General features: G+C 45.0%; 1 protein-coding gene across 1 annotated transcript; it reads right to left on the bottom strand.

The window, feature by feature from the left end:
* Positions 1-2: 2 nt before the first annotated feature.
* Positions 3-27844, bottom strand: tmem150c (transmembrane protein 150C). Its single transcript, XM_059357664.1, has 7 exons — positions 27678-27844; positions 27432-27485; positions 27311-27346; positions 27150-27217; positions 3277-3404; positions 1924-2101; positions 3-1033 (listed from the first exon to the last, which is right to left on the bottom strand). Exons 1-7 carry the CDS (start codon positions 27836-27838, stop codon positions 849-851), a joined length of 810 nt encoding a protein of 269 aa, XP_059213647.1. The 5' UTR covers positions 27839-27844; the 3' UTR covers positions 3-848.
* Positions 27845-27965: the final 121 nt, after the last annotated feature.

Genomic DNA, 27965 nt, shown 5'->3' with positions numbered 1-27965 from the left:
ACTTTTTTTTTTTAAACATTAAAGCATGTAAACCTGTTGTAGTGGAAAACAAATATGAATCTGAAAACAGGCATCATAGATCCCCTTTAAAGGGTCGAAATCCTCAAAAAAGTAACTCAATTTGCACTTATGGTATTATTGAATCATACAGACACATGTTTTAACGATTTTTTTTTAGGGGAAATATGTTTATTTTCTAACTGTCAAAAAGAAGACTGACAAAACTGTCAAAAAACAAAATTGTGCTTTCTTTTTATTGATACTGATTTAATTCTGTGCAAAATTGCAATTTAAATCATAACTTCAATTGATTTATACATACCTGCAAAACATTAAAAAAGTAATAAAAAAAACACGTAGATGTTTAAAAAGAAGTAAAAACCAATTCACCAATTAAAACCTGTTTGCATGTAAATAAGTGAAATTATAAATCCCTTTAATACCCTTGTCGATTAAAAATACATGTAACAGCCAAGCCATGCATACATGAAGTCATGATAATGTGTCACTAATAGTAACAGTACAGTCAATAATAATAAATCAATCAATCATTATTTGCATAGCACCTTCTGTAAGGGTAAGACCATAAAAACCATAGGAAAAATAAATAAAAATTAGAGTTTCAGGTCCCTTATTGTAAAAATAAAGTGAGATTTCCATGTCATTTTATAAGATACAGTAGGTGTGGGTGCTATAATAACACTGTGAATAAATGTATTTTGAGACTGATCTGTAATCCCTGTAAAATAAATTAAAAACTGCTTGTTCTGATGGAAGAAGTGCCTCTTAAAGCTGCAACTCCTGCAGTTAAACCTGAGGATCTTTAACCGTGAGATGATGTAACAGGCCTACAGCTGGTCCGGCTCGTATCGGGACGCTTCAGAGAGTGGCGTGTGGTCCGTGCACATGATTTCAAAGCGGTTGTGGCGAAACTCGAAGCCAAACGTGCCGATGAAGGCGAGGAAGAACATGACCAGCGCCCACTGGCCCTGAGCCGCCTGCATGTGGAGGCCTTGAGCCATAAGAGATGAGTCTGCAGCGGGGGAGTTAAAGGTTAGCGTCCAGAAGGAGGGATTACAGCATGTTAAAACAGAACATGGCAACCTGGGATCTCTCGTAAACCCCTTTATGATTTAAAATTAACCCAGCATTGCTGTTTCCAATTAACATTTATGTACTTAATTAAAAATGTAACTTTATACTTAGTATTCAGATCCCTTACTAAAGTAAATGTACTAATACCACACTCTGAAATTATTCCACTACGAAAGGACATTTTCACTATAATTTTAGTTAGTTTTGTAACCACAAAATACAGTTTCAGTTAGTTATCGTTTTTTTAAAAACTCTAGTTTTTATTTTTATTTCAGTTAACGAAAATGTTTTTTCAATTCTAGTTTTTGTTATTTCGTTAGTTTTCGTGAACTATAATAACCTTGTAGGACACTCATTGAAATACTTGCAAATTCCAAATTTCAACCCTAGAGAATATTGGAGGATATTACATTCTGCCAGAATGTAAAAAAAAAAAACATTCGAAAATAATATTTTGAGAAAAAAGTTTACGAGATTAAAGTGGCAAATCTATGAGAAAAAAATGTGCAGATTTATGAGATTTAAAGTGGTGAATCTGGGAGAAAAAAAGTGGCTTTTTTCTCTTAAATCTGCAACTTTTTTCTTGTAGATTTGCCACTTCAAGTCTCTTAAATCTGCAACTTTTTTCTTGTAGATTTGCCACTTTAAGTCTCTTAAATCTGCAACTTTTTTCTTGTAGATTTGCCACTTTAAATCTCTTAAATCTGCAACTTTTTTCTTGTAGATTTGCCACTTTAACCTAGTAAATTTGCAACTTTTTTCTCGAAATATTACCTGAAGTTCAAATATCAAATATAGTTCTTTGCCTGATAAAGGGTTAAAGGATACAGAGAATCATGCAGATGGTGATGGATGCAGACAGCAGGAAACGGATGATAGCAGCATTCCTCCCTTCATTCTTCAGATTAACTCTCAGCGTGATGTACGACTGCAACCAGCAGAACAGCGTTCCGAGTCCGAAGGTCAGAGAGGTGCCGAAGTTATGGACCATCTCCTCAGTGAATAACTGAAACCAAAACCAGTGAAATAAAGGTATAATATGCCATTTATTTATTTTTGTAATTATTATAGAAATTTAGAAAAGCCTCTGTAACATGGACATATGTAGACTGTAGTTTTGTAATACACATGGTAATTGTATTTATGTTTATAATATTTATATATATATAGTAATTTACAATATACATGTATAGGTTTTTACAATGTAATATAAATTGTTTATAGTATATATATAAATATATATATATATATATATATATATACATATATATAATATTTGTATGTGACTATATTGATTATTCATATATATATATGTATATAGATATAGAGAAAGTGTCTGTTTTCTCTTTTTTTCTGCTTTTTTGTTTTGTTTTTTATTTATTCATCTATTAATATTTAAACTTGTTTTTTTTATTTGCTTGCATGTTCGAAATAAAGACAATCAATCAATTATTTTAAGGCTTTAAAAAAATATTTTATACTTTTTAAATTATTATTTTTAAAGACTTTTGAATTATTTTAAGGCTTTTCATAATTAATTTATTTGGGTTTCCTCAAATTATTTAGGAAAAAAATTATCTTTATCATAAGGCTTTTTTATGTTATTTTAAGTTAATGTATTTTAGTGCTTTTTGATTATTATTTTAAGGCTTTGAATAATATATTTTAAGACTTTTTTATTATTCATAATTTTTTTATGATTTTATTTCCTTTTTAAAAATGACTTTAGTTTAAAAAAATAATTTTAAGTTATTTTAAATTATTTAAGGATTTTAAAAATATTTAAAGTGTTTTTGTATTATATGAATCCTTTTTAAACTGTATAATTATTTTAAGAATTTTATAGATATTTTCACTAATGCTATTATCACAAACTATAAATCTGTCTGTCAGTAATTTTGTCAGTTCATTAAATAATAATTTTATTTTTAATAAAAGTATAATACTGTGTGCAACATTTCTGCATTAAATTGTCTAAAAACAACTAGACCTATGTTTTATATATTGTTGAGTTTTGTTCTTATATTTTCTTTATTTTTAAGTGTTTTTAACAATTCAAACCGGGGAAATCTATAATTTTAATCAAGGTAACGTTGACGTAATTTCTGCATGAAAGTTTTTAAGCAGCTCAAGCTATTGTAAAAAAGTGACATACATGTATGTGTCAGTGTTGCACGTTACCTGGAAGTTTCCTACGAGCGTCATTCCAAAGCAGCCGAGAGAAAACGCCACCAGACTGCAGACATTCAGCCACTGTTTGTCCAATCTGTGTTTCAGCTGAAGGTATCTGAGGACGCCGATTATGAACCCTGAAATAAAGAAGAATCAACAGAAATAATGTAATTATTTAATGCTGCTAACAAGCATTATGTGTGTATTAAAGCCTAGACCACCAAATGTTTAAAAAATAACAATTTTGTCAATGGAGTCTGGTAACTTTGAGGAACGCATAGATCAAATCAATCAAATCAAAATAACTTTATTCATCCCCGAGGGGAAATTCAGTTAGTCTGGTAGAATCTCTTGAAGAATGAGACAAGGATATTTTGAATCTATCCGTCCTGCAACGGAGAGAGAGGAGACGTATATATATATATGTATAATATATTCCACACTAAATGTTATTGGTTTATTTTTAAGTGGTTGAAATAAGTTTTGCTGCTGCCCCATCCACAGCAGTACACATTGCTCTCTTCAAAGCCACCAGACTTCATTGACAAAAATAGTAATTTGACCTAAATCAGAACACAGGAGTTTTGGGGCCACTGAAAGGATATGTTATCATTTACAATATATCGTCAAAAACATTCCCCACAGTAAGAATACAGTTTGCTGTCTACAGTGGAGCTTTTTTTCGCTTCAACCACAGACATGTGGAGTAGTAGAGCAACTGAGCCGTACATTAGCCTAACCCTTCACTACATACATCAATATTTTTTATCAATATATTGCAGTCTATATATAAAGTATAATGAGGAAATATCCCTGTAATCTGCATGTTATACTGCATTATTATGTTATGCTTTGATGAGTTATGTTTATAACAGCAAATCCTCTCTGGAAAGCTTCTCCAGGGTGCCCTTACAAAAATAATTTGAAATATGTTTATTAACTTTAATGCCAAAAGTTCAATGAGAATATTGATAACACTCATATCCATCCTTTAAATATGACACTGTAGTCAGCAGATGATTAGCTTAGCTTAGGATAAGGGAAAAAAGTTTTTTCATCTGTAGAAATAAATGAAAGATGTTTTGATAATTTAATTTTAATTAAATTTAATTCAAATAGAAAGTATTTTATTGTTGAAATCCCAATTTCAGCCCCTCACACACAGTGAGCAGCATCACCATCAGGAGCTGAGGGAAACAATAACACTCTGTATGGATATGGCAAGAAAATAAAAACTTGAAAGTGGAGGATTTAATAATTAAGAACAGCTTCAGAACTGGTAGTCAGGATACTGAAGCGTTTTTAGTGTATAGAAAAGGCTTCAGTCTGTTTTTTGAGCTGAGAGGGAAGTCTGTTTTTCTACAGAGACTCTGTAGAAGTGTGTGTGTGTGTGTGTGTGCCTGTGTTTGTGTGTGTGTGAGAGCGATTGTGTGTGTGTGTACCTGTGTGTGTCAATGTGTGTCTGTGTGTGTATGTATGTGTGTGTCCCTGTGTTAGTGTGTGTGTACCTGTGTTAGTGTGTGTGTGTGTGTGTGAGAGAGAGAGAGAGAGAGTGTTACCTGTGTGTGTGTGTGTGTGTGTGTGTCCCTCTGTTAATGTGTGTGTGTCCCTGTTAGTGTGTGTGTGTGTCCCTGTGTTAGTGTGTATGCATGTGTTAGTGTTTGTGTGTGTGAGAGGGAGAGTGTGTTTGTGTGTATGTTACCTGTGTGTCCATGTGTGTGTCCCTGTGTTAGTGTGTGTGTGTGTGTGTGTGTGTGTGTACATGTGTGTGTACAGAACAAAACCAAAAATATCCTAATGATGTTTACTGGAGACGACATTGAGACATTTCCTTTCATTTGAAGACAGAAAACGGACAGAAAATATAATTTAGAAATATTGGAACATCATAGACAAGTTAAATATGTTTCATACGTTTCGCATTTTAAAAAATGCATTATCAACATACTTATAATGCATTATAATCTGATTATAGCAGTGCATAATGCTTTGATCCTATTCATAATGGGGCAGCCCTTGTGTTTACATTAGAAAATATTTGAATGAAGAAATTTATTTATGAAGAAATATTGTATTTTATTGTATTCATTTGCTGTGTAAACAACATGTGTTGTTAATACCAATACAGTTTTGTTAATATCAATAAAGTTTTTCAATTTCAATTGATTTTTTAAAATTAAATGAACCATGGAAGATCAAAGGAAAGAATAGAACGCAACATCAAAGCGATGACATCATCAGTTGACATCAGAGAATTAGTATGACATATTAGATGACATCATCAAGTCTATATAATGGGAAGAACTGATTAGAAGACACATATGTGAAGAATCTCCACTCCACTCCACTCTCCACTTAAAGATGAGTTTTATTGCATTACTGAAACAGTATGAGTATATGAAGAGTGTTTGAGACAGTCATTGGGTGTACTCATCTTTGTAAGTTTAACAGACTTAAATGTCAAAGTTTTACCTCAGGCCACAGTGCTACCCTGTTGTGATTGGCTCAAAACTCAAGTTTGGACATTTTTAAAGGACATTTGCCGTAAAGACGATACCATTTCTGCCTGAATGAGGTGAGTTGTTTTCTCTATTCAAGTTTTAGTCAAGTGCTGGAACATTTCTTGTTTGAAACGTGTACATTTGAATGTGTTGAATGTTCAGATGGCTCTCAACCGTGACCTCTCCGAGGAGCTCAGGGCTAAGAGTGCTGACAAAGCCATCACAGGGCAGAGCCTTTTCCAGAGAGAGGTGGAGAAGCTGAAAACTCAGCTCGATAGCAAAGCCGACAGAGCAGACATCAGAAAAAGCTGATAGCCCTGACGACACTCCTCTCCTGAGAAAAAGGCCCAGCACTCAAGAGCCATCTGTGGACAAACAAGAGGACAAGCCCTGCCAGCAGGAGGCGTCCCTACCCAGTGCACCTGTCCAGACAAGAGTCCGCAGCGGAAAACTCAGCTCAATGTTCAGATGGCTCTCAACCGTGAGCTCTCCGAGGAGCTCAGGGCTAAGAGTGCTGACAAAGCCATCACAGGGCAGAGCCTTTTTTTCAGAGAGAGGTGGAGAAGCTGAAAACTCAGCTCGATAGCAAAGCCGACAGAGCAGACATCAGAAAAAGCTGATAGCCCTGACGACACTCCTCCCCTGAGAAAAAGGCCCAGCACTCAAGAGCCATCTGTGGACAAACAAGAGGACAAGCCCTGCCAGCAGGAGGCGTCCCTCCCCAGTGCACCTGTCCAGACAAGAGTCCGCAGCGGAAAACTCAGCTCAATGTTCAGATGGCTCTCAACCGTGAGCTCTCCGAGGAGCTCAGGGCTAAGAGTGCTGACAAAGCCATCACAGGGCAGAGCCTTTTCCAGAGAGAGGTGGAGAAGCTGAAAACTCAGCTCGATAGCAAAGCCGACAGAGCAGACAGCAGAAAAAGCTGATAGCCCTGACGACACTCCTCCCCTGAGAAAAAGGCCCAGCACTCAAGAGCCATCTGTGGACAAACAAGAGGACAAGCCCTGCCAGCAGGAGGCGTCCCTCCCCAGTGCACCTGTCCAGACAAGAGTCCGCAGCGGAAAACTCAGCTCAATGTTCAGATGGCTCTCAACCGTGAGCTCTCCGAGGAGCTCAGGGCTAAGAGTGCTGACAAAGCCATCACAGAGCAGAGCCTTTTTTTCAGAGAGAGGTGGAGAAGCTGAAAACTCAGCTCGATAGCAAAGCCGACAGAGCAGACATCAGAAAAAGCTGATAGCCCTGACGACACTCCTCCCCTGAGAAAAAGGCCCAGCACTCAAGAGCCATCTGAGGACAAACAAGAGGACAAGCCCTGCCAGCAGGAGGCGTCCCTCCCCAGTGCACCTGTCCAGACAAGAGTCCGCAGCGGAAAACTCAGCTCAATGTTCAGATGGCTCTCAACCGTGAGCTCTCCGAGGAGCTCAGGGCTAAGAGTGCTGACAAAGCCATCACAGGGCAGAGCCTTTTTTTCAGAGAGAGGTGGAGAAGCTGAAAACTCAGCTCGATAGCAAAGCCGACAGAGCAGACATCAGAAAAAGCTGATAGCCCTGACGACACTCCTCCCCTGAGAAAAAGGCCCAGCACTCAAGAGCCATCTGTGGACAAACAAGAGGACAAGCCCTGCCAGCAGGAGGCGTCCCTCCCCAGTGCACCTGTCCAGACAAGAGTCCGCAGCGGAAAACTCAGCTCAATGTTCAGATGGCTCTCAACCGTGAGCTCTCCGAGGAGCTCAGGGCTAAGAGTGCTGACAAAGCCATCACAGGGCAGAGCCTTTTTTTCAGAGAGAGGTGGAGAAGCTGAAAACTCAGCTCGATAGCAAAGCCGACAGAGCAGACATCAGAAAAAGCTGATAGCCCTGACGACACTCCTCCCCTGAGAAAAAGGCCCAGCACTCAAGAGCCATCTGTGGACAAACAAGAGGACAAGCCCTGCCAGCAGGAGGCGTCCCTCCCCAGTGCACCTGTCCAGACAAGAGTCCGCAGCGGAAAACTCAGCTCAATGTTCAGATGGCTCTCAACCGTGAGCTCTCCGAGGAGCTCAGGGCTAAGAGTGCTGACAAAGCCATCACAGGGCAGAGCCTTTTCCAGAGAGAAGTGGAGAAGCTGAAAACTCAGCTCGATAGCAAAGCCGACTGAGCAGAAACAGCAGAAAGAGCTGACAGCCTTGATGACACTACTCCCCTGAGAAAAAGGCCCAGCACTCAAGAGCCATCTGAGGACAAACAAGAGGACAAGCCCTGCCAGCAGGAGACATCCCTCCCCAGTGCACCTGTCCAGACAAGAGTCCGCAGCGGAAAACTCAGCTCAATGTTCAGATGGCTCTCAACCGTGAGCTCTCCGAGGAGCTCAGGGCTAAGAGTGCTGACAAAGCCATCACAGGGCAGAGCCTTTTTTTCAGAGAGAGGTGGAGAAGCTGAAAACTCAGCTCGATAGCAAAGCCGACAGAGCAGACATCAGAAAAAGCTGATAGCCCTGACGACACTCCTCCCCTGAGAAAAAGGCCCAGCACTCAAGAGCCATCTGTGGACAAACAAGAGGACAAGCCCTGCCAGCAGGAGGCGTCCCTCCCCAGTGCACCTGTCCAGACAAGAGTCCGCAGCGGAAAACTCAGCTCAATGTTCAGATGGCTCTCAACCGTGAGCTCTCCGAGGAGCTCAGGGCTAAGAGTGCTGACAAAGCCATCACAGGGCAGAGCCTTTTTTTCAGAGAGAGGTGGAGAAGCTGAAAACTCAGCTCGATAGCAAAGCCGACAGAGCAGACAGCAGAAAAAGCTGATAGCCCTGACGACACTCCTCCCCTGAGAAAAAGGCCCAGCACTCAAGAGCCATCTGTGGACAAACAAGAGGACAAGCCCTGCCAGCAGGAGGCGTCCCTCCCCAGTGCACCTGTCCAGACAAGAGTCCGCAGCGGAAAACTCAGCTCAATGTTCCGATGGCTCTCAACCGTGAGCTCTCCGAGGAGCTCAGGGCTAAGAGTGCTGACAAAGCCATCACAGGGCAGAGCCTTTTTTTCAGAGAGAGGTGGAGAAGCTGAAAACTCAGCTCGATAGCAAAGCCGACAGAGCAGACATCAGAAAAAGCTGATAGCCCTGACGACACTCCTCCCCTCAGAAAAAGGCCCAGCACTCAAGAGCCATCTGTGGACAAACAAGAGGACAAGCCCTGCCAGCAGGAGGCGTCCCTCCCCAGTGCACCTGTCCAGACAAGAGTCCGCAGCGGAAAACTCAGCTCAATGTTCAGATGGCTCTCAACCGTGACCTCTCCGAGGAGCTCAGGGCTAAGAGTGCTGACAAAGCCATCACAGGGCAGAGCCTTTTTTTCAGAGAGAGGTGGAGAAGCTGAAAACTCAGCTCGATAGCAAAGCCGACAGAGCAGACATCAGAAAAAGCTGATAGCCCTGACGACACTCCTCCCCTGAGAAAAAGGCCCAGCACTCAAGAGCCATCTGTGGACAAACAAGAGGACAAGCCCTGCCAGCAGGAGGCGTCCCTCCCCAGTGCACCTGTCCAGACAAGAGTCCGCAGCGGAAAACTCAGCTCAATGTTCAGATGGCTCTCAACCGTGACCTCTCCGAGGAGCTCAGGGCTAAGAGTGCTGACAAAGCCATCACAGGGCAGAACCTTTTTTTCAGAGAGAGGTGGAGAAGCTGAAAACTCAGCTCGATAGCAAAGCCGACAGAGCAGACATCAGAAAAAAGCTGATAGCCCTGACGACACTCCTCCCCTGAGAAAAAGGCCCAGCACTCAAGAGCCATCTGTGGACAAACAAGAGGACAAGCCCTGCCAGCAGGAGGCGTCCCTCCCCAGTGCACCTGTCCAGACAAGAGTCCGCAGCGGAAAACTCAGCTCAATGTTCAGATGGCTCTCAACCGTGAGCTCTCCGAGGAGCTCAGGGCTAAGAGTGCTGACAAAGCCATCACAGGGCAGAGCCTTTTTTTCAGAGAGAGGTGGAGAAGCTGAAAACTCAGCTCGATAGCAAAGCCGACAGAGCAGACATCAGAAAAAGCTGATAGCCCTGACGACACTCCTCCCCTGAGAAAAAGGCCCAGCACTCAAGAGCCATCTGTGGACAAACAAGAGGACAAGCCCTGCCAGCAGGAGGCGTCCCTCCCCAGTGCACCTGTCCAGACGCGAGTCCGCAGCGGAAAACTCAGCTCAATGTTCAGATGGCTCTCAACCGTGACCTCTCCGAGGAGCTCAGGGCTAAGAGTGCTGACAAAGCCATCACAGGGCAGAGCCTTTTTTTCAGAGAGAGGTGGAGAAGCTGAAAACTCAGCTCGATAGCAAAGCCGACAGAGCAGACATCAGAAAAAAGCTGATAGCCCTGACGACACTCCTCCCCTGAGAAAAAGGCCCAGCACTCAAGAGCCATCTGTGGACAAACAAGAGGACAAGCCCTGCCAGCAGGAGGCGTCCCTCCCCAGTGCACCTGTCCAGACAAGAGTCCGCAGCGGAAAACTCAGCTCAATGTTCAGATGGCTCTCAACCGTGAGCTCTCCGAGGAGCTCAGGGCTAAGAGTGCTGACAAAGCCATCACAGGGCAGAGCCTTTTTTTCAGAGAGAGGTGGAGAAGCTGAAAACTCAGCTCGATAGCAAAGCCGACAGAGCAGACATCAGAAAAAGCTGATAGCCCTGACGACACTCCTCCCCTGAGAAAAAGGCCCAGCACTCAAGAGCCATCTGAGGACAAACAAGAGGACAAGCCCTGCCAGCAGGAGGCGTCCCTCCCCAGTGCACCTGTCCAGACAAGAGTCCGCAGCGGAAAACTCAGCTCAATGTTCAGATGGCTCTCAACCGTGAGCTCTCCGAGGAGCTCAGGGCTAAGAGTGCTGACAAAGCCATCAAAGGGCAGAGCCTTTTTTTCAGAGAGAGGTGGAGAAGCTGAAAACTCAGCTCGATAGCAAAGCCGACAGAGCAGACATCAGAAAAAGCTGATAGCCCTGACGACACTCCTCCCCTGAGAAAAAGGCCCAGCACTCAAGAGCCATCTGAGGACAAACAAGAGGACAAGCCCTGCCAGCAGGAGGCGTCCCTCCCCAGTGCACCTGTCCAGACAAGAGTCCGCTGCGGAAAACTCAGCTCAATGTTCAGATGGCTCTCAACCGTGAGCTCTCCGAGGAGCTCAGGGCTAAGAGTGCTGACAAAGCCATCAAAGGGCAGAGCCTTTTTTCCAGAGAGAGGTGGAGAAGCTGAAAACTCAGCTCGATAGCAAAGCCGACAGAGCAGACATCAGAAAAAGCTGTTGGCCCTGACGACACTCCTCCCCTGAGAAAAAGGCCCAGCACTCAAGAGCCATCTGTGGACAAACAAGAGGACAAGCCCTGCCAGCAGGAGGCGTCCCTCCCCAGTGCACCTGTCCAGAGAAGAGTCTGCAGCGGAAAACTAAGCTCAATGTTCAGATGGCTCTCAACCGTGAGCTCTCCGAGGAGCTCAGGGCTAAGAGTGCTGACAAAGCCATCACAGGGCAGAGCCTTTTTTTCAGAGAGAGGTGGAGAAGCTGAAAACTCAGCTCGATAGCAAAGCCGACAGAGCAGACATCAGAAAAAGCTGATAGCCCTGACGACACTCCTCCCCTGAGAAAAAGGCCCAGCACTCAAGAGCCATCTGTGGACAAATAAGAGGACAAGCCCTGCCAGCAGGAGGCGTCCCTCCCCAGTGCACCTGTCCAGACAAGAGTCCGCAGCGGAAAACTCAGCTCAATGTTCAGATGGCTCTCAACCGTGAGCTCTCCGAGGAGATCAGGGCTAAGAGTGCTGACAAAGCCATCACAGGGCAGAGCCTTTTTCCAGAGAGAGGTGGAGAAGCTGAAAACTCAGCTCGATAGCAAAGCCGACAGAGCAGAAACAGCAGAAAGAGCTGACAGCCTTGATGACACTACTCCCCTGAGAAAAAGGCCCAGGACTCAAGAGCCATCTGAGGACAAACAAGAGGACAAGCCCTGCCAGCAGGAGACATCCCTCCCCAGTGCACCTGTCCAGACAAGAGTCCGCAGCGGAAAACTCAGCTCAATGTTCAGATGGCTCTCAACCGTGAGCTCTCCGAGGAGCTCAGGGCTAAGAGTGCTGACAAAGCCATCACAGGGCAGAGCCTTTTCCAGAGAGAGGTGGAGAAGCTGAAAACTCAGCTCGATAGCAAAGCCGACAGAGCAGACATCAGAAAAAGCTGATAGCACTGACGACACTCCTCCCCTGAGAAAAAGGCCCAGCACTCAAGAGCCATCTGTGGACAAACAAGAGGACAAGCCCTGCCAGCAGGAGGCGTCCCTCCCCAGTGCACCTGTCCAGACAAGAGTCCGCAGCGGAAAACTCAGCTCAACGTTCAGATGGCTCTCAACCGTGAGCTCTCCGAGGAGCTCACGGTTGAGAGCCATCTGAAGCTCAGCTCAATGTTCAGATGGCTCTCAACCGTGAGCTCTCCGAGGAGCTCAGGGCTTAGAGTGCTGACAAAGCCATCACAGGGCAGAGCCTTTTCCAGAGAGAGGTGGAGAAGCTGAAAACTCAGCTCGATAGCAAAGCCGACAGAGCAGAAACAGCAGAAAGAGCTGACAGCCTTGATGACACTACTCCCCTGAGAAAAAGGCCCAGGACTCAAGAGCCATCTGAGGACAAACAAGAGGACAAGCCCTGCCAGCAGGAGACATCCCTCCCCAGTGCACCTGTCCAGACAAGAGTCCGCAGCGGAAAACTCAGCTCAATGTTCAGATGGCTCTCAACCGTGAGCTCTCCGAGGAGCTCAGGGCTAAGAGTGCTGACAAAGCCATCACAGGGCAGAGCCTTTTTTTCAGAGAGAGGTGGAGAAGCTGAAAACTCAGCTCGATAGCAAAGCCGACAGAGCAGACATCAGAAAAAGCTGATAGCCCTGACGACACTCCTCCCCTGAGAAAAAGGCCCAGCACTCAAGAGCCATCTGTGGACAAATAAGAGGACAAGCCCTGCCAGCAGGAGGCGTCCCTCCCCAGTGCACCTGTCCAGACAAGAGTCCGCAGCGGAAAACTCAGCTCAATGTTCAGATGGCTCTCAACCGTGAGCTCTTTGAGGAGCTCAGGGCTAAGAGTGCTGACAAAGCCATCACAGGGCAGAGCCTTTTCCAGAGAGAGGTGGAGAAGCTGAAAACTCAGCTCGATAGCAAAGCCGACAGAGCAGAAACAGCAGAAAGAGCTGACAGCCTTGATGACACTACTCCCCTGAGAAAAAGGCCCAGGACTCGAGAGCCATCTGAGGACAAACAAGAGGACAAGCCCTGCCAGCAGGAGACATCCCTCCCCAGTGCACCTGTCCAGACAAGAGTCCGCAGCGGAAAACTCAGCTCAATGTTCAGATGGCTCTCAACCGTGAGCTCTCCGAGGAGCTCAGGGCTAAGAGTGCTGACAAAGCCATCAGAGGGCAGAGCCTTTTCCAGAGAGAGGTGGAGAAGCTGAAAACTCAGCTCGATAGCAAAGCCGACAGAGCAGACATCAGAAAAAGCTGATAGCACTGACGACACTCCTCCCCTGAGAAAAAGGCCCAGCACTCAAGAGCCATCTGTGGACAAACAAGAGGACAAGCCCTGCCAGCAGGAGGCGTCCCTCCCCAGTGCACCTGTCCAGACAAGAGTCCGCAGCGGAAAACTCAGCTCAACGTTCAGATGGCTCTCAACCGTGAGCTCTCCGAGGAGCTCAGGGCTAAGAGTGCTGACAAAGCCATCACAGGGCAGAGCCTTTTTTTCAGAGAGAGGTGGAGAAGCTGAAAACTCAGCTCGATAGCAAAGCCGACAGAGCAGACATCAGAAAAAGCTGATAGCCCTGACGACACTCCTCCCCTGAGAAAAAGGCCCAGCACTCAAGAGCCATCTGTGGACAAACAAGAGGACAAGCCCTGCCAGCAGGAGGCGTCCCTCCCCAGTGCACCTGTCCAGACAAGAGTCCGCAGCGGAAAACTCAGCTCAATGTTCAGATGGCTCTCAACCGTGAGCTCTCCGAGGAGCTCAGGGCTAGGAGTGCTGACAAAGCCATCACAGGGCAGAGCCTTTTCCAGAGAGAGGTGGAGAAGCTGAAAACTCAGCTCGATAGCAAAGCCGACAGAGCAGAAACAGCAGAAAGAGCTGACAGCCTTGATGACACTACTCCCCTGAGAAAAAGGCCCAGGACTCAAGAGCCATCTGAGGACAAACAAGAGGACAAGCCCTGCCAGCAGGAGACATCCCTCCCCAGTGCACCTGTCCAGACAAGAGTCCGCAGCGGAAAACTCAGCTCAATGTTCAGATGGCTCTCAACCGTGAGCTCTCCGAGGAGCTCAGGGCTAAGAGTGCTGACAAAGCCATCACAGGGCAGAGCCTTTTTTTCAGAGAGAGGTGGAGAAGCTGAAAATTCAGCTCGATAGCAAAGCCGACAGAGCAGACATCAGAAAAAGCTGATAGCCCTGACGACACTCCTCCCCTGAGAAAAAGGCCCAGCACTCAAGAGCCATCTGTGGACAAATAAGAGGACAAGCCCTGCCAGCAGGAGGCGTCCCTCCCCAGTGCACCTGTCCAGACAAGAGTCCGCAGCGGAAAACTCAGCTCAATGTTCAGATGGCTCTCAACCGTGAGCTCTTTGAGGAGCTCAGGGCTAAGAGTGCTGACAAAGCCATCACAGGGCAGAGCCTTTTCCAGAGAGAGGTGGAGAAGCTGAAAACTCAGCTCGATAGCAAAGCCGACAGAGCAGAAACAGCAGAAAGAGCTGACAGCCTTGATGACACTACTCCCCTGAGAAAAAGGCCCAGGACTCAAGAGCCATCTGAGGACAAACAAGAGGACAAGCCCTGCCAGCAGGAGACATCCCTCCCCAGTGCACCTGTCCAGACAAGAGTCCGCAGCGGAAAACTCAGCTCAATGTTCAGATGGCTCTCAACCGTGAGCTCTCCGAGGAGCTCAGGGCTAAGAGTGCTGACAAAGCCATCACAGGGCAGAGCCTTTTTTTCAGAGAGAGGTGGAGAAGCTGAAAACTCAGCTCGATAGCAAAGCCGACAGAGCAGACATCAGAAAAAGCTGATAGCACTGACGACACTCCTCCCCTGAGAAAAAGGCCCAGCACTCAAGAGCCATCTGTGGACAAACAAGAGGACAAGCCCTGCCAGCAGGAGGCGTCCCTCCCCAGTGCACCTGTCCAGACAAGAGTCCGCAGCGGAAAACTCAGCTCAACGTTCAGATGGCTCTCAACCGTGAGCTCTCCGAGGAGCTCAGGGCTAAGAGTGCTGACAAAGCCATCACAGGGCAGAGCCTTTTTTTCAGAGAGAGGTGGAGAAGCTGAAAACTCAGCTCGATAGCAAAGCCGACAGAGCAGACATCAGAAAAAGCTGATAGCCCTGACGACACTCCTCCCCTGAGAAAAAGGCCCAGCACTCAAGAGCCATCTGTGGACAAACAAGAGGACAAGCCCTGCCAGCAGGAGGCGTCCCTCCCCAGTGCACCTGTCCAGACAAGAGTCCGCAGCGGAAAACTCAGCTCAATGTTCAGATGGCTCTCAACCGTGAGCTCTCCGAGGAGCTCAGGGCTAAGAGTGCTGACAAAGCCATCACAGGGCAGAGCCTTTTTTTCAGCGAGAGGTGGAGAAGCTGAAAACTCAGCTCGATAGCAAAGCCGACAGAGCAGACATCAGAAAAAGCTGATAGCCCTGACGACACTCCTCCCCTGAGAAAAAGGCCCAGCACTCAAGAGCCATCTGTGGACAAACAAGAGGACAAGCCCTGCCAGCAGGAGGCGTCCCTCCCCAGTGCACCTGTCCAGACAAGAGTCCGCAGCGGAAAACTCAGCTCAATGTTCAGATGGCTCTCAACCGTGAGCTCTCCGAGGAGCTCAGGGCTAAGAGTGCTGACAAAGCCATCACAGGGCAGAGCCTTTTTTTCAGAGAGAGGTGGAGAAGCTGAAAACTCAGCTCGATAGCAAAGCCGACAGAGCAGACATCAGAAAAAGCTGATAGCCCTGACGACACTCCTCCCCTGAGAAAAAGGCCCAGCACTCAAGAGCCATCTGTGGACAAACAAGAGGACATGCCCTGCCAGCAGGAGGCATCCCTCCCCAGTGCACCTGTCCAGACAAGAGTCTGCAGCGGAAAACTCAGCTCAATGTTCAGATGGCTCTCAACCGTGAGCTCTCCGAGGAGCTCAGGGCTAAGAGTGCTGACAAAGCCATCACAGGGCAGAGCCTTTTTTTCAGAGAGAGGTGGAGAAGCTGAAAACTCAGCTCGATAGCAAAGCCGACAGAGCAGACATCAGAAAAAGCTGATAGCCCTGACGACACTCCTCCCCTGAGAAAAAGGCCCAGCACTCAAGAGCCATCTGTGGACAAACAAGAGGACAAGCCCTGCCAGCAGGAGGCGTCCCTCCCCAGTGCACCTGTCCAGACAAGAGTCCGCAGCGGAAAACTCAGCTCAATGTTCAGATGGCTCTCAACCGTGAGCTCTCCGAGGAGCTCAGGGCTAAGAGTGCTGACAAAGCCATCACAGGGCAGAGCCTTTTTTTCAGAGAGAGGTGGAGAAGCTGAAAACTCAGCTCGATAGCAAAGCCGACAGAGCAGACATCAGAAAAAGCTGATAGCCCTGACGACACTCCTCCCCTGAGAAAAAGGCCCAGCACTCAAGAGCCATCTGTGGACAAACAAGAGGACATGCCCTGCCAGCAGGAGGCATCCCTCCCCAGTGCACCTGTCCAGACAAGAGTCTGCAGCGGAAAACTCAGCTCAATGTTCAGATGGCTCTCAACCGTGAGCTCTCCGAGGAGCTCAGGGCTAAGAGTGCTGACAAAGCCATCACAGGGCAGAGCCTTTTTTTCAGAGAGAGGTGGAGAAGCTGAAAACTCAGCTCGATAGCAAAGCCGACAGAGCAGACATCAGAAAAAGCTGATAGCCCTGACGACACTCCTCCCCTGAGAAAAAGGCCCAGCACTCAAGAGCCATCTGTGGACAAACAAGAGGACAAGCCCTGCCAGCAGGAGGCGTCCCTCCCCAGTGCACCTGTCCAGACAAGAGTCCGCAGCGGAAAACTCAGCTCAACGTTCAGATGGCTCTCAACCGTGAGCTCTCCGAGGAGCTCAGGGCTAAGAGTGCTGACAAAGCCATCACAGGGCAGAGCCTTTTTTTCAGAGAGAGGTGGAGAAGCTGAAAACTCAGCTCGATAGCAAAGCCGACAGAGCAGACATCAGAAAAAGCTGATAGCCCTGACGACACTCCTCCCCTGAGAAAAAGGCCCAGCACTCAAGAGCCATCTGTGGACAAACAAGAGGACAAGCCCTGCCAGCAGGAGGCGTCCCTCCCCAGTGCACCTGTCCAGACAAGAGTCCGCAGCGGAAAACTCAGCTCAATGTTCAGATGGCTCTCAACCGTGAGCTCTCCGAGGAGCTCAGGGCTAAGAGTGCTGACAAAGCCATCACAGGGCAGAGCCTTTTTTTCAGCGAGAGGTGGAGAAGCTGAAAACTCAGCTCGATAGCAAAGCCGACAGAGCAGACATCAGAAAAAGCTGATAGCCCTGACGACACTCCTCCCCTGAGAAAAAGGCCCAGCACTCAAGAGCCATCTGTGGACAAACAAGAGGACAAGCCCTGCCAGCAGGAGGCGTCCCTCCCCAGTGCACCTGTCCAGACAAGAGTCCGCAGCGGAAAACTCAGCTCAATGTTCAGATGGCTCTCAACCGTGAGCTCTCCGAGGAGCTCAGGGCTAAGAGTGCTGACAAAGCCATCACAGGGCAGAGCCTTTTTTTCAGAGAGAGGTGGAGAAGCTGAAAACTCAGCTCGATAGCAAAGCCGACAGAGCAGACATCAGAAAAAGCTGATAGCCCTGACGACACTCCTCCCCTGAGAAAAAGGCCCAGCACTCAAGAGCCATCTGTGGACAAACAAGAGGACATGCCCTGCCAGCAGGAGGCATCCCTCCCCAGTGCACCTGAGTCCGCAGCGGAAAACTCAGCTCAATGTTCAGATGGCTCTCAACCGTGAGCTCTCCGAGGAGCTCAGGGCTAAGAGTGCTGACAAAGCCATCACAGGGCAGAGCCTTTTTTTCAGAGAGAGGTGGAGAAGCTGAAAACTCAGCTCGATAGCAAAGCCGACAGAGCAGACATCAGAAAAAGCTGATAGCCCTGACGACACTCCTCCCCTGAGAAAAAGGCCCAGCACTCAAGAGCCATCTGTGGACAAACAAGAGGACATGCCCTGCCAGCAGGAGGCATCCCTCCCCAGTGCACCTGTCCAGACAAGAGTCTGCAGCGGAAAACTCAGCTCAATGTTCAGATGGCTCTCAACCGTGAGCTCTCCAAGGAGCTCAGGGCTAAGAGTGCTGACAAAGCCATCACAGGGCAGAGCCTTTTCCAGAGAGAGGTGGAGAAGCTGAAAACTCAGCTCGATAGCAAAGCCGACAGAGCAGACAGCAGAAAAAGCTGATAGCCCTGACGACACTCCTCCCCTGACAAAAAGGCCCAGCACTCAAGAGCCATCTGTGGACAAACAAGAGGACAAGCCCTGCCAGCAGGAGGCGTCCCTCCCCAGTGCACCTGTCCAGACAAGAGTCCGCAGCGGAAAACTCAGCTCAATGTTCAGATGGCTCTCAACCGTGAGCTCTCCGAGGAGCTCAGGGCTAAGAGTGCTGACAAAGCCATCACAGGGCAGAGCCTTTTTTTCAGAGAGAGGTGGAGAAGCTGAAAACTCAGCTCGATAGCAAAGCCGACAGAGCAGACATCAGAAAAAGCTGATAGCCCTGACGACACTCCTCCCCTGAGAAAAAGGCCCAGCACTCAAGAGCCATCTGTGGACAAACAAGAGGACAAGCCCTGCCAGCAGGAGACGTCCCTCCCCAGTGCACCTGTCCAGACAAGAGTCCGCAGCGGAAAACTCAGCTCAATGTTCAGATGGCTCTCAACCGTGAGCTCTCCGAGGAGCTCAGGGCTAAGAGTGCTGACAAAGCCATCACAGGGCAGAGCCTTTTCCAGAGAGAGGTGGAGAAGCTGAAAACTCAGCTCGATAGCAAAGCCGACAGAGCAGACATCAGAAAAAGCTGATAGCCCTGACGACACTCCTCCCCTGAGAAAAAGGCCCAGCACTCAAGAGCCATCTGTGGACAAACAAGAGGACAAGCCCTGCCAGCAGGAGGCGTGCCTCCCCAGTGCACCTGTCCAGATTTACCAATTGGTCCAATTGGTCATCAATAAGAAGGTTAAAAGCTCCAGGCCACAACGGATGGCTTGAACAGGGAATACAAAGGATCAGCTGAGTCTCTCTCTCTCTTCCTTTCTTGATGTCTCTCTCTTCCTCTCTCTCTCTCAACTGCTTTTTGTAAATAAGCTAAAACTTAGATATGCTTGCCAACTAAAAACAAATCCCAGACAGTCCCTACAGAGTAATATGTTTATTACTATAAAGCGACTTACAGGAAGAGTAAAAAGCAAACAATCAAGGTATTGCACTACACCTTGATTGTTCGCTTTTTACTCTTCCTGTAAGTCGCTTTGGATAAAAGCGTCTGCTAAATAACTAAATGTAAATGTAAATGTATTTACACCTCAAAAGGTGTAAAAGGAGGGAGTTATAACTTTTCTCTCCACTAGGGACAAAATTGGTTTGTTATACCTCAAAGAGGTGTAAAAGGAGGGACTGTTACAGAGTAATAAAATTAGCAATGGTCTGCATTATGACCTTTAGTAAAACGCTGCTTAGAGGTGTGTCTGGTGGGGCATGGAACACACATTTCATGTTGCAGGCACAGCACACAGAAATAAGGAGTATCACCAGAAAGGACATACTGATAACGCTTTGCACATCGCCACATATTTTGAGGGCAAGCAAATAAAAAACTAAAGCACTCTTTGTGCTCCAATTCAAGGCCACAGGCCCAGGTGGAGATAGACACTGATGAACACTAGTGTAGGGGTATCTGCTTCAGATACACATTGCCTCCATTAGGGGTACCAAAATATTTAGAGGTAAAGCTAATTTAGGTCAATTTTGCTATCGGGAATTGACTAAATTAATATTTAATACTTTAAATGAATTAAAGTTACTCGATGGGGCACCACCTATTCACTTAGGAATAGGAAAAGATAGCAAATCATAGTTAATCAGTCTCATAAAGTTAACAAATTATCAATTTGGAACATTGATTATTAATTATAAATATAATTATAATCGAATTACCTTATTAATATTTAGTAACGGTTGAAGGAATTTTGAGTTCTTTCCATAGCAGAGGTTAGCAAATCACTCATTCATGTGCAACATTAAAGGGAGAAGCATATCAATCCAAAAACATATTTATTCTAAATAAAGCAAAGCAAACAGAACACACAATAACCAATCTAAAAGACCACTTACAGTGGAAATGTGGGTGAAAGAATGCGTAACAAAATGGCTGCCGAAAGGCGGTCATTTAAATAAATCAAAATGGCGGAAGCCCTTTTGCTCTTGGAGAACAATAGACCATGCGGTCTTGAAGGTCTATGTGTTGTAGGAAGCCAAATTAAAGTATACTTCATGTGGACTAGTGTGTGAGCAAATCAAATGAGTTATAGTTAAATTACATGTACAGCTTGAGATATGTAGAGCAACATTAATCATACAACTTCAAGTGATCTAACTACACAAAATATCCCAACAAATATACTTAAACACACAACAGATCAACACCATTGATTAAAGCTTAACACACTTGTTCTTGCTTACTAACTGCCCAGCACTACACCACAGTGTCCAGAGTTGAAAGGGGAAAACAGCACTCCTTTTGAGGAAGAATCTGGTTCCTGGTTGGGCTCCGGTGGTTGCTGTTGGCTCCAGAAGCTTGGCGAGGGTCTCTGTGACCATGTCCAGCATAGATCACAGGCAGGAAACCCAGAAGCGTCGCGGTGGGCCCACTTGGTTTGGGCCTCACCAGCCTTTCCTTTAGAGCTGGAGACAGAGGGAAGGTGTCTGATCTTCCTCCTGGAAGATCAGACCAGGACAGCAGACATGCTGTTCCTCAGGGAGTTGAGAAGAGAAGAGCCAGAAGGGGTGTTTGCAGGACACTTTTGTGTCTCAACCTGGAAGTTGTATTTCCTGTTGGTATCAGCCAATGAGACGCCTTTAGGTATCTCCAGATACCTGTGGGGGTGGGGTCGTTTGTCTTTGTTTGGAGGGGGACAAAGAACGACCTCCATCTTGAAGCATGGAGAGAATTTGTTGACAATTCTCACTGAATTCAGTCTTAAATCCAAATGAATCTTCTGGAGTAGCTGTGAGCCCTACATATCCCCCTTTTCGGTCGCAGAGTTTCTCTCGATGGGTAATTCTGCGAGCTAATGAAGAAAAGAAGGGTCCACAGTTGAAAGTGTTCATTTGTAAGTTCATTTAGTTGGTAACGTCTGGGCAGTTTATTCTATCTATCTGGCTAAGCAAGAACAGTAGATATAAACAAAATCCAGATAAACACAACTATAATGACATGGTGTGAGATAACTAACACAGTTGAACATCAGGGTTAGTGAGAACAAAAAAAAAAATGTTAGTTGTGTAAATGTGTTAGGTGAGAGGAGAGAAGGGTGTGGTACTATGTATGACTTATTGTGATGTCATGGTAGTGTGTCCTAAGCTAATGTTAAACAAAAGCTGTCTCACTGAGAAGGTACTAACGAGGAGTTGTCCAAGTGTACATGTAAAATTAGACAGTGGTGTTTTAGTCCAATCAGAATTTAGGCTTTAACTCAGTTAATAGGACGATGTCTGACTATTACTGGGTTAAAATTAACTGAAATTTGTTGCTGTTGCTAACAAACACAAGTTTACCTAAGAAACTGCCAAAGAAGAAGAGAAAGGTGAGGTACTGAATCAGCATTTGTTCTGCTGTCAGTACGGAAATGGACTATCCTGTCTGGGTTCAAAAGCGTCCTCTGTAGCTTTTGTTACTTCTCTGCTGTCGTGGCTCAGGGCTGTAACGCTCCATGTGGCCATATGCAGAGATGCAGTCAGAGGCGCTGTCAAACTGATTATGACCACGTTCTGAACTGGATTCAGAGATGCTGAGGTCATCATCTGAAGGGCTCATTGTCTGGTCATAATTCTGGGCCAAGATCTCAGAGTATGGCTTCCTACAGCTTCTGCTATGTGAATGCCTATCTCTGTATAGTCGGTGGACGCTGCGATCTGGCTTAGTCTCCCTGCGTTGCCTTTTCTCACCCCCTTTCGGTTTGCTGGGAGGGTGAGAGTTTAGAGCAGGGGAGCTCTGAGACGCTGCCGTGGTTACACTTGCAGGCTCAAATGGTTTCGCTCTAGCTTTGGAATTGACAACAGTTTCCCAAACCACCTGTGTCACTTTCTTTAACTCGTGCATAGAGGGCTTACCATTATTTGTTGTGAGTACAACGTGAGTGCGTACGCATGGGTGGAGGTTTCTCAAGAATAAGGCCTTAAAGTTACTGTCTTCCTCTAAGCCTGGTGCATTCTTGCCCTGAAAATACGCATACCTCAAACGGTTGTAATAATCTCTAGGATTCTCACGACGAGAGTGTTTGATTGTGAGGGCTGCAACTAGAGATGTGAGGTTGTCAACAGAAGAAGAGAATTCTTCTATTAATGCCTGACGGAGTTGAGCATAGTCATCTCTGACACTGGCAGATAACGTCAATATAAACTTGCGAACAGCTTTACCGCTGGTTTGCCACACAAGTTTAACTTTTTCTCTGTTGGTTGCATGGGGCAGGTCAATTAGATTGTACTCTAATACAGAGAAATAATCCTCTACATGTTGGTCATTTCCTGGATTGAAAATCTCAACATCTTTTGCTAAAGAGTCAAGCTCTTCCCAGCGGGGAGCCTGTGGTTTCCTCTCTGCTGAGGGCAAGACCAAATTAGCATGTCTGAGGGGAGGCTGATTTGATGCTGACTGAAAAGAAGAGCTGGTAGAAAATCTGGAAGATGATAAGCTACAAATCTCTTCAACATCGGTTTTAGGGAGATGGGAGGTCAGGCGGCTGTAACCTCTGTCTCTCACTGGGAGCTGAGAAGCTGACCCTATCTCCACAGACTTGGAGTCATATGGGATGTGTTCCCATCCTTTGACAGGTGGGGGAGTTGACCTGTCACTAGAAGAGGAGGAGTTAGAATCACAGTAACCTGAGTCACATTGTTCAAATGTCTGTGATGAAGGGAGACATTGGGCTCTAAGCCTGAACAATTCCTCCTTGTGCACACAGAGATTTAACTCAGCTGAGTGCAGATCCTCTAGATAGCGCATGGATTTCTTGTTTGCTGTTTGAATTTCCTGGAGAAGAGAGTCATTTTGTGCTCTCAGTGACTCCACCTCCCTTTCAAGAGCAGATTTGCTCTGAGAAGCAATGTTGGCTTGCCTGTGGAAATTCAAAAGCAAACATCTGACCAAAGGGCCTTTAGATGCAGCTTTCGCATCATAACTACCACTGAGTAGGGAGTTGATCTCATCACTGCACTCACTGAAGTTTAACTTGTTGATTAGTTCAGGATAGCCAGGTTGAAGGCTCTGTGCTAGGGAGGAGATAAACTTATCTACACAGGGGTTCTCCATGATTAGGGAATCAAAGACTAAACAGGGGGGTTTAGTACAAACAAATGGTTGGCTGAGGTGTTGTTTTGACAGACACCCGTCAGTGTAGTTTTAACACTTACACTGGCCTAACCAAACAAAAGGCTGGCTACACTATAGACAATAGCTTCCTGTGAAAGAGGACAGCTACAGCACCAACTAGCGGCTCTAGTGGGTAGAGGTTTTAACCAGAAAATGTAAACCAAAGTTTACAAGGCAGGTTTGCTTTTGAAGCTTAAACTTGCACACTAACTGAAATGCTTGGCAGTAACAGTTAGAGGGTTGTTTCTCAAAGATTGCACTCAAGCTGAAACACATGGAAGAAGCTGCAAGGTACAACAATTATTCACAGGGCTGGAAGCACGCTGTGGCTCTATCTCAAACTCAGTCTCTTCTTTACACTGAAATGCACGGCAGTAACAGCAAAAATACAGCTCTATATGCACAGGGCCAGGGGCACGCTGTGTCTTACTCAAGGGGAAAAAAAAGGGGAGCACTTATTTAACAGCAAATGTCTGAAAAGATTGCATTGAATATCCTGTATTCAAATGCTGAAACAAAGTTCTTAAACTTCTACAGAATAGGTTTACCTAGTTAGTTAGCAGCAGCAAGTGGTTAACTTAGCAGAATGACTTAACTGGTTTAAAAAGTGGTAGTTACCAATACACAAATCTCTCAAATTGCTTTTACTTAATTTATAAATTAATTAATTTACACCACTATGTACTTTTGAGTACAGATGGGTCTACTCCTGTAGCAGACTACCGGTGTAAAATGTAAAGACTTCTGGCAAGTCTAAAATTTGGAATCAAAAATATTTTTGGTGTGGACCAAAAATGAATATGCTGTTATTAATATTGCACAATTATGAATGATTGCCAACTATACTATGCCTCACACGGGGCACCATAATAATGTAGGGGTATCTGCTTCAGATACACATTGCCTCCATTAGGGGTACCAAAATATTTAGAGGTAAAGCTAATTTAGGTCAATTTTGCTATCGGGAATTGACTAAATTAATATTTAATACTTTAAATGAATTAAAGTTACTCGATGGGGCACCACCTATTCACTTAGGAATAGGAAAAGATAGCAAATCATAGTTAATCAGTCTCATAAAGTTAACAAATTATCAATTTGGAACATTGATTATTAATTATAAATATAATTATAATCGAATTACCTTATTAATATTTAGTAACGGTTGAAGGAATTTTGAGTTCTTTCCATAGCAGAGGTTAGCAAATCACTCATTCATGTGCAACATTAAAGGGAGAAGCATATCAATCCAAAAACATATTTATTCTAAATAAAGCAAAGCAAACAGAACACACAATAACCAATCTAAAAGACCACTTACAGTGGAAATGTGGGTGAAAGAATGCGTAACAAAATGGCTGCCGAAAGGCGGTCATTTAAATAAATCAAAATGGCGGAAGCCCTTTTGCTCTTGGAGAACAATAGACCATGCGGTCTTGAAGGTCTATGTGTTGTAGGAAGCCAAATTAAAGTATACTTCATGTGGACTAGTGTGTGAGCAAATCAAATGAGTTATAGTTAAATTACATGTACAGCTTGAGATATGTAGAGCAACATTAATCATACAACTTCAAGTGATCTAACTACACAAAATATCCCAACAAATATACTTAAACACACAACAGATCAACACCATTGATTAAAGCTTAACACACTTGTTCTTGCTTACTAACTGCCCAGCACTACACCACAGTGTCCAGAGTTGAAAGGGGAAAACAGCACTCCTTTTGAGGAAGAATCTGGTTCCTGGTTGGGCTCCGGTGGTTGCTGTTGGCTCCAGAAGCTTGGCGAGGGTCTCTGTGACCATGTCCAGCATAGATCACAGGCAGGAAACCCAGAAGCGTCGCGGTGGGCCCACTTGGTTTGGGCCTCACCAGCCTTTCCTTTAGAGCTGGAGACAGAGGGAAGGTGTCTGATCTTCCTCCTGGAAGATCAGACCAGGACAGCAGACATGCTGTTCCTCAGGGAGTTGAGAAGAGAAGAGCCAGAAGGGGTGTTTGCAGGACACTTTTGTGTCTCAACCTGGAAGTTGTATTTCCTGTTGGTATCAGCCAATGAGACGCCTTTAGGTATCTCCAGATACCTGTGGGGGTGGGGTCGTTTGTCTTTGTTTGGAGGGGGACAAAGAACGACCTCCATCTTGAAGCATGGAGAGAATTTGTTGACAATTCTCACTGAATTCAGTCTTAAATCCAAATGAATCTTCTGGAGTAGCTGTGAGCCCTACACTAGACAAGATACAGTAGTGTGCTGTTAGCTTTTTTCCTTCCACAGTGCGGTGACTGGAAGCTGAAGCACCAAGAGGCTAGGACTAGCCTGTGTGCCAACGTAATGGGCGGACTGAGTCTAAACCATGGTGCTGCCCCAACAGTTTTGACCAATCAGATAGTCGCACATTCATATTATAAAACTCTGTGTAAAAGTAAGAATAGGCATCCTTTTCTGGGAGGTGGTTACAGCTAACTGCTTAGCAGCCTGTGATTTCTGAACAGAGAAGGTCCATGTACATGTACTCTTTCATTACTGTCTTAAATAAATAGTCAAAAGGATTTTACTCTCCTCTCATCTGTTCTGCAAAAAAACTAACTAACATTTTCCACTTTTAAACTAAATTAAGCGCATAAAATAGTCGAAAAGTTCGACTTCCTTGTTCGCATTTTAAATCCCACCCCTTAAAGGTGTATATCATTGTGTTTGAAATTGGATTGGAAATTGGACATAGAAGTTCCGAAAAGGGTGATATTACTAATATATACTAATATTTACATGTGATTTTGAATTATGACGGAGAATGAGCAGCAAATTAGACATATCTACGGAATTTTTGAAAATACGAAACAGTCTGTGGGCAGTTATTAAAATATAAATGTATTTTGGACCAAAGAGTCAACTAGATTAGATAAACTCGACCACTGCCGATGCAAAGTGACTGTTTTTGATGGAATATTATATATTACTGGATTACTATGAGGCTTCAAAGTTACTTTGCTTCATTTCTGTAATTTTTTATTGGTCTTCCAGAGGGTTTGTACACGAGCCTAACAGCGTAACATCCCTTAACATCCTATGTCCCTCCTATGTGTCTCCTTGAGCAAGATACTGAATCCCAAATTGCTCCCGATGCTTCGTTCATCGGTGTATGAATGAATTCTCAACGGTGGCACCGTTTACGGTAGCCTCTGCCACCTGTATGAATGTGTGTGCGACTACAAAATCGCTATAGAAGTGCAGGTCCATTTACCATTTAATGTTATCAATTACATCTGTGTTTGACAAGTGTCAGAGGCTGAGACAGAAACCCAGTCTCATTCTGTCTCTCAACATATTCTACTAATGAATTAAACAATTGTAATTTTACACTGCCTTATATTTTAAGCACATTGTAAAGAGTTCTGTGGGTAGGTGTTTGCTCACATTTAGCTCTCAAAGTTGACAAGATTGATCACATTGTACTTCAAGAATATCGTTATCTCAAAAATACCCTCAAATATCTTGATAATCTTTTAGGACCATATCACCCACCCCTACTGAAAAGTAGAATTTTGACGCCAAAACACAGATAATTTGGAGTAATGTGAATGTTCACCTACAAATATATAAAGAAACACAACTGAGAAGCTACAGAATGATACATAACTCTAAATAAAAACAACAAATAAATCCAATAAATACAACAGCCCATAAATGACACACTAACACGTTGCTGGTCTTTTTGTGCAAATGTTGCAATAAGAAAAATACAGAAATCCCTTGAAATATCAGAGTTTGTATTCATGAGAGCTTGTATTATAACTGTAGTAACACAATCAGGAGTTTTCTTACCCACAAACGCAGCGAAGTTGAGGACCTCGCTGAAGATGCAGCTGGCTGGCGGAGAGTTTCCTGCAATACTGTGATGATAAAAACAGGGAGATGTTTGTATTTACTGCTGAAAAATGAAGATTAATCACAATAATAACCATTCTAAAATGGAAAATATGTACCTGATGTAGGGAGGATAAAAGGATCCATTTCTCCTCCTAAAAACAAACAAAAATTAAAGATTAATACAAAGATAAAAAGTCATTATTAGCTGTACAGTATATAATATTGTTTAATTCCTACTTGTGTTTTGAACCCAGCGGTGCGATCTTCTCATCACTCACAGCTACAAAATATCTGTTAAAACATCAGAGGGAACATAAAATAATTATATTTTACTCTAATGTCACCTGGGACGAGAGTAGGTAGTAGTAGGAAATAGTCAAAGAAAGCCTGAGATGTGGCTTCTGTTCTTTTAAATCATTATAATTTCCTAAATTCTGCAGTCAGGCTGACATCTAATGGTACTCTATAATTAACAGAACTTACACCACCCAGAGTCCGACAGCAGTGAAGGCGGAGTAGATCGGAGGGAGAAGAGCCCACGGACTGCAGCTCCACATGTTGAGTCCTCTGACACCACAGAGGAAGAAACCACGTTTATTTATCTGAAGGATGAATTTGTTTAATATTTTAAAACAGAGATACATGTCAGCATAAACATTACAACATAACTTGTAAAGTTAAAGTGCTGCTTTTGCAAGATTCTCTGTGGACAAAGTCAATTTTAGAGAACTGTGTAAAACAATAAAAAAAAAGATTAATGGAATAAGAATA

The sequence above is a fragment of the Centropristis striata genome, chromosome 19, assembly GCF_030273125.1.
Source record: "Centropristis striata isolate RG_2023a ecotype Rhode Island chromosome 19, C.striata_1.0, whole genome shotgun sequence".
Taxonomy (NCBI): domain Eukaryota; kingdom Metazoa; phylum Chordata; class Actinopteri; order Perciformes; family Serranidae; genus Centropristis; species Centropristis striata.
This window is presented reverse-complemented; position numbering and strand designations above follow the sequence as displayed.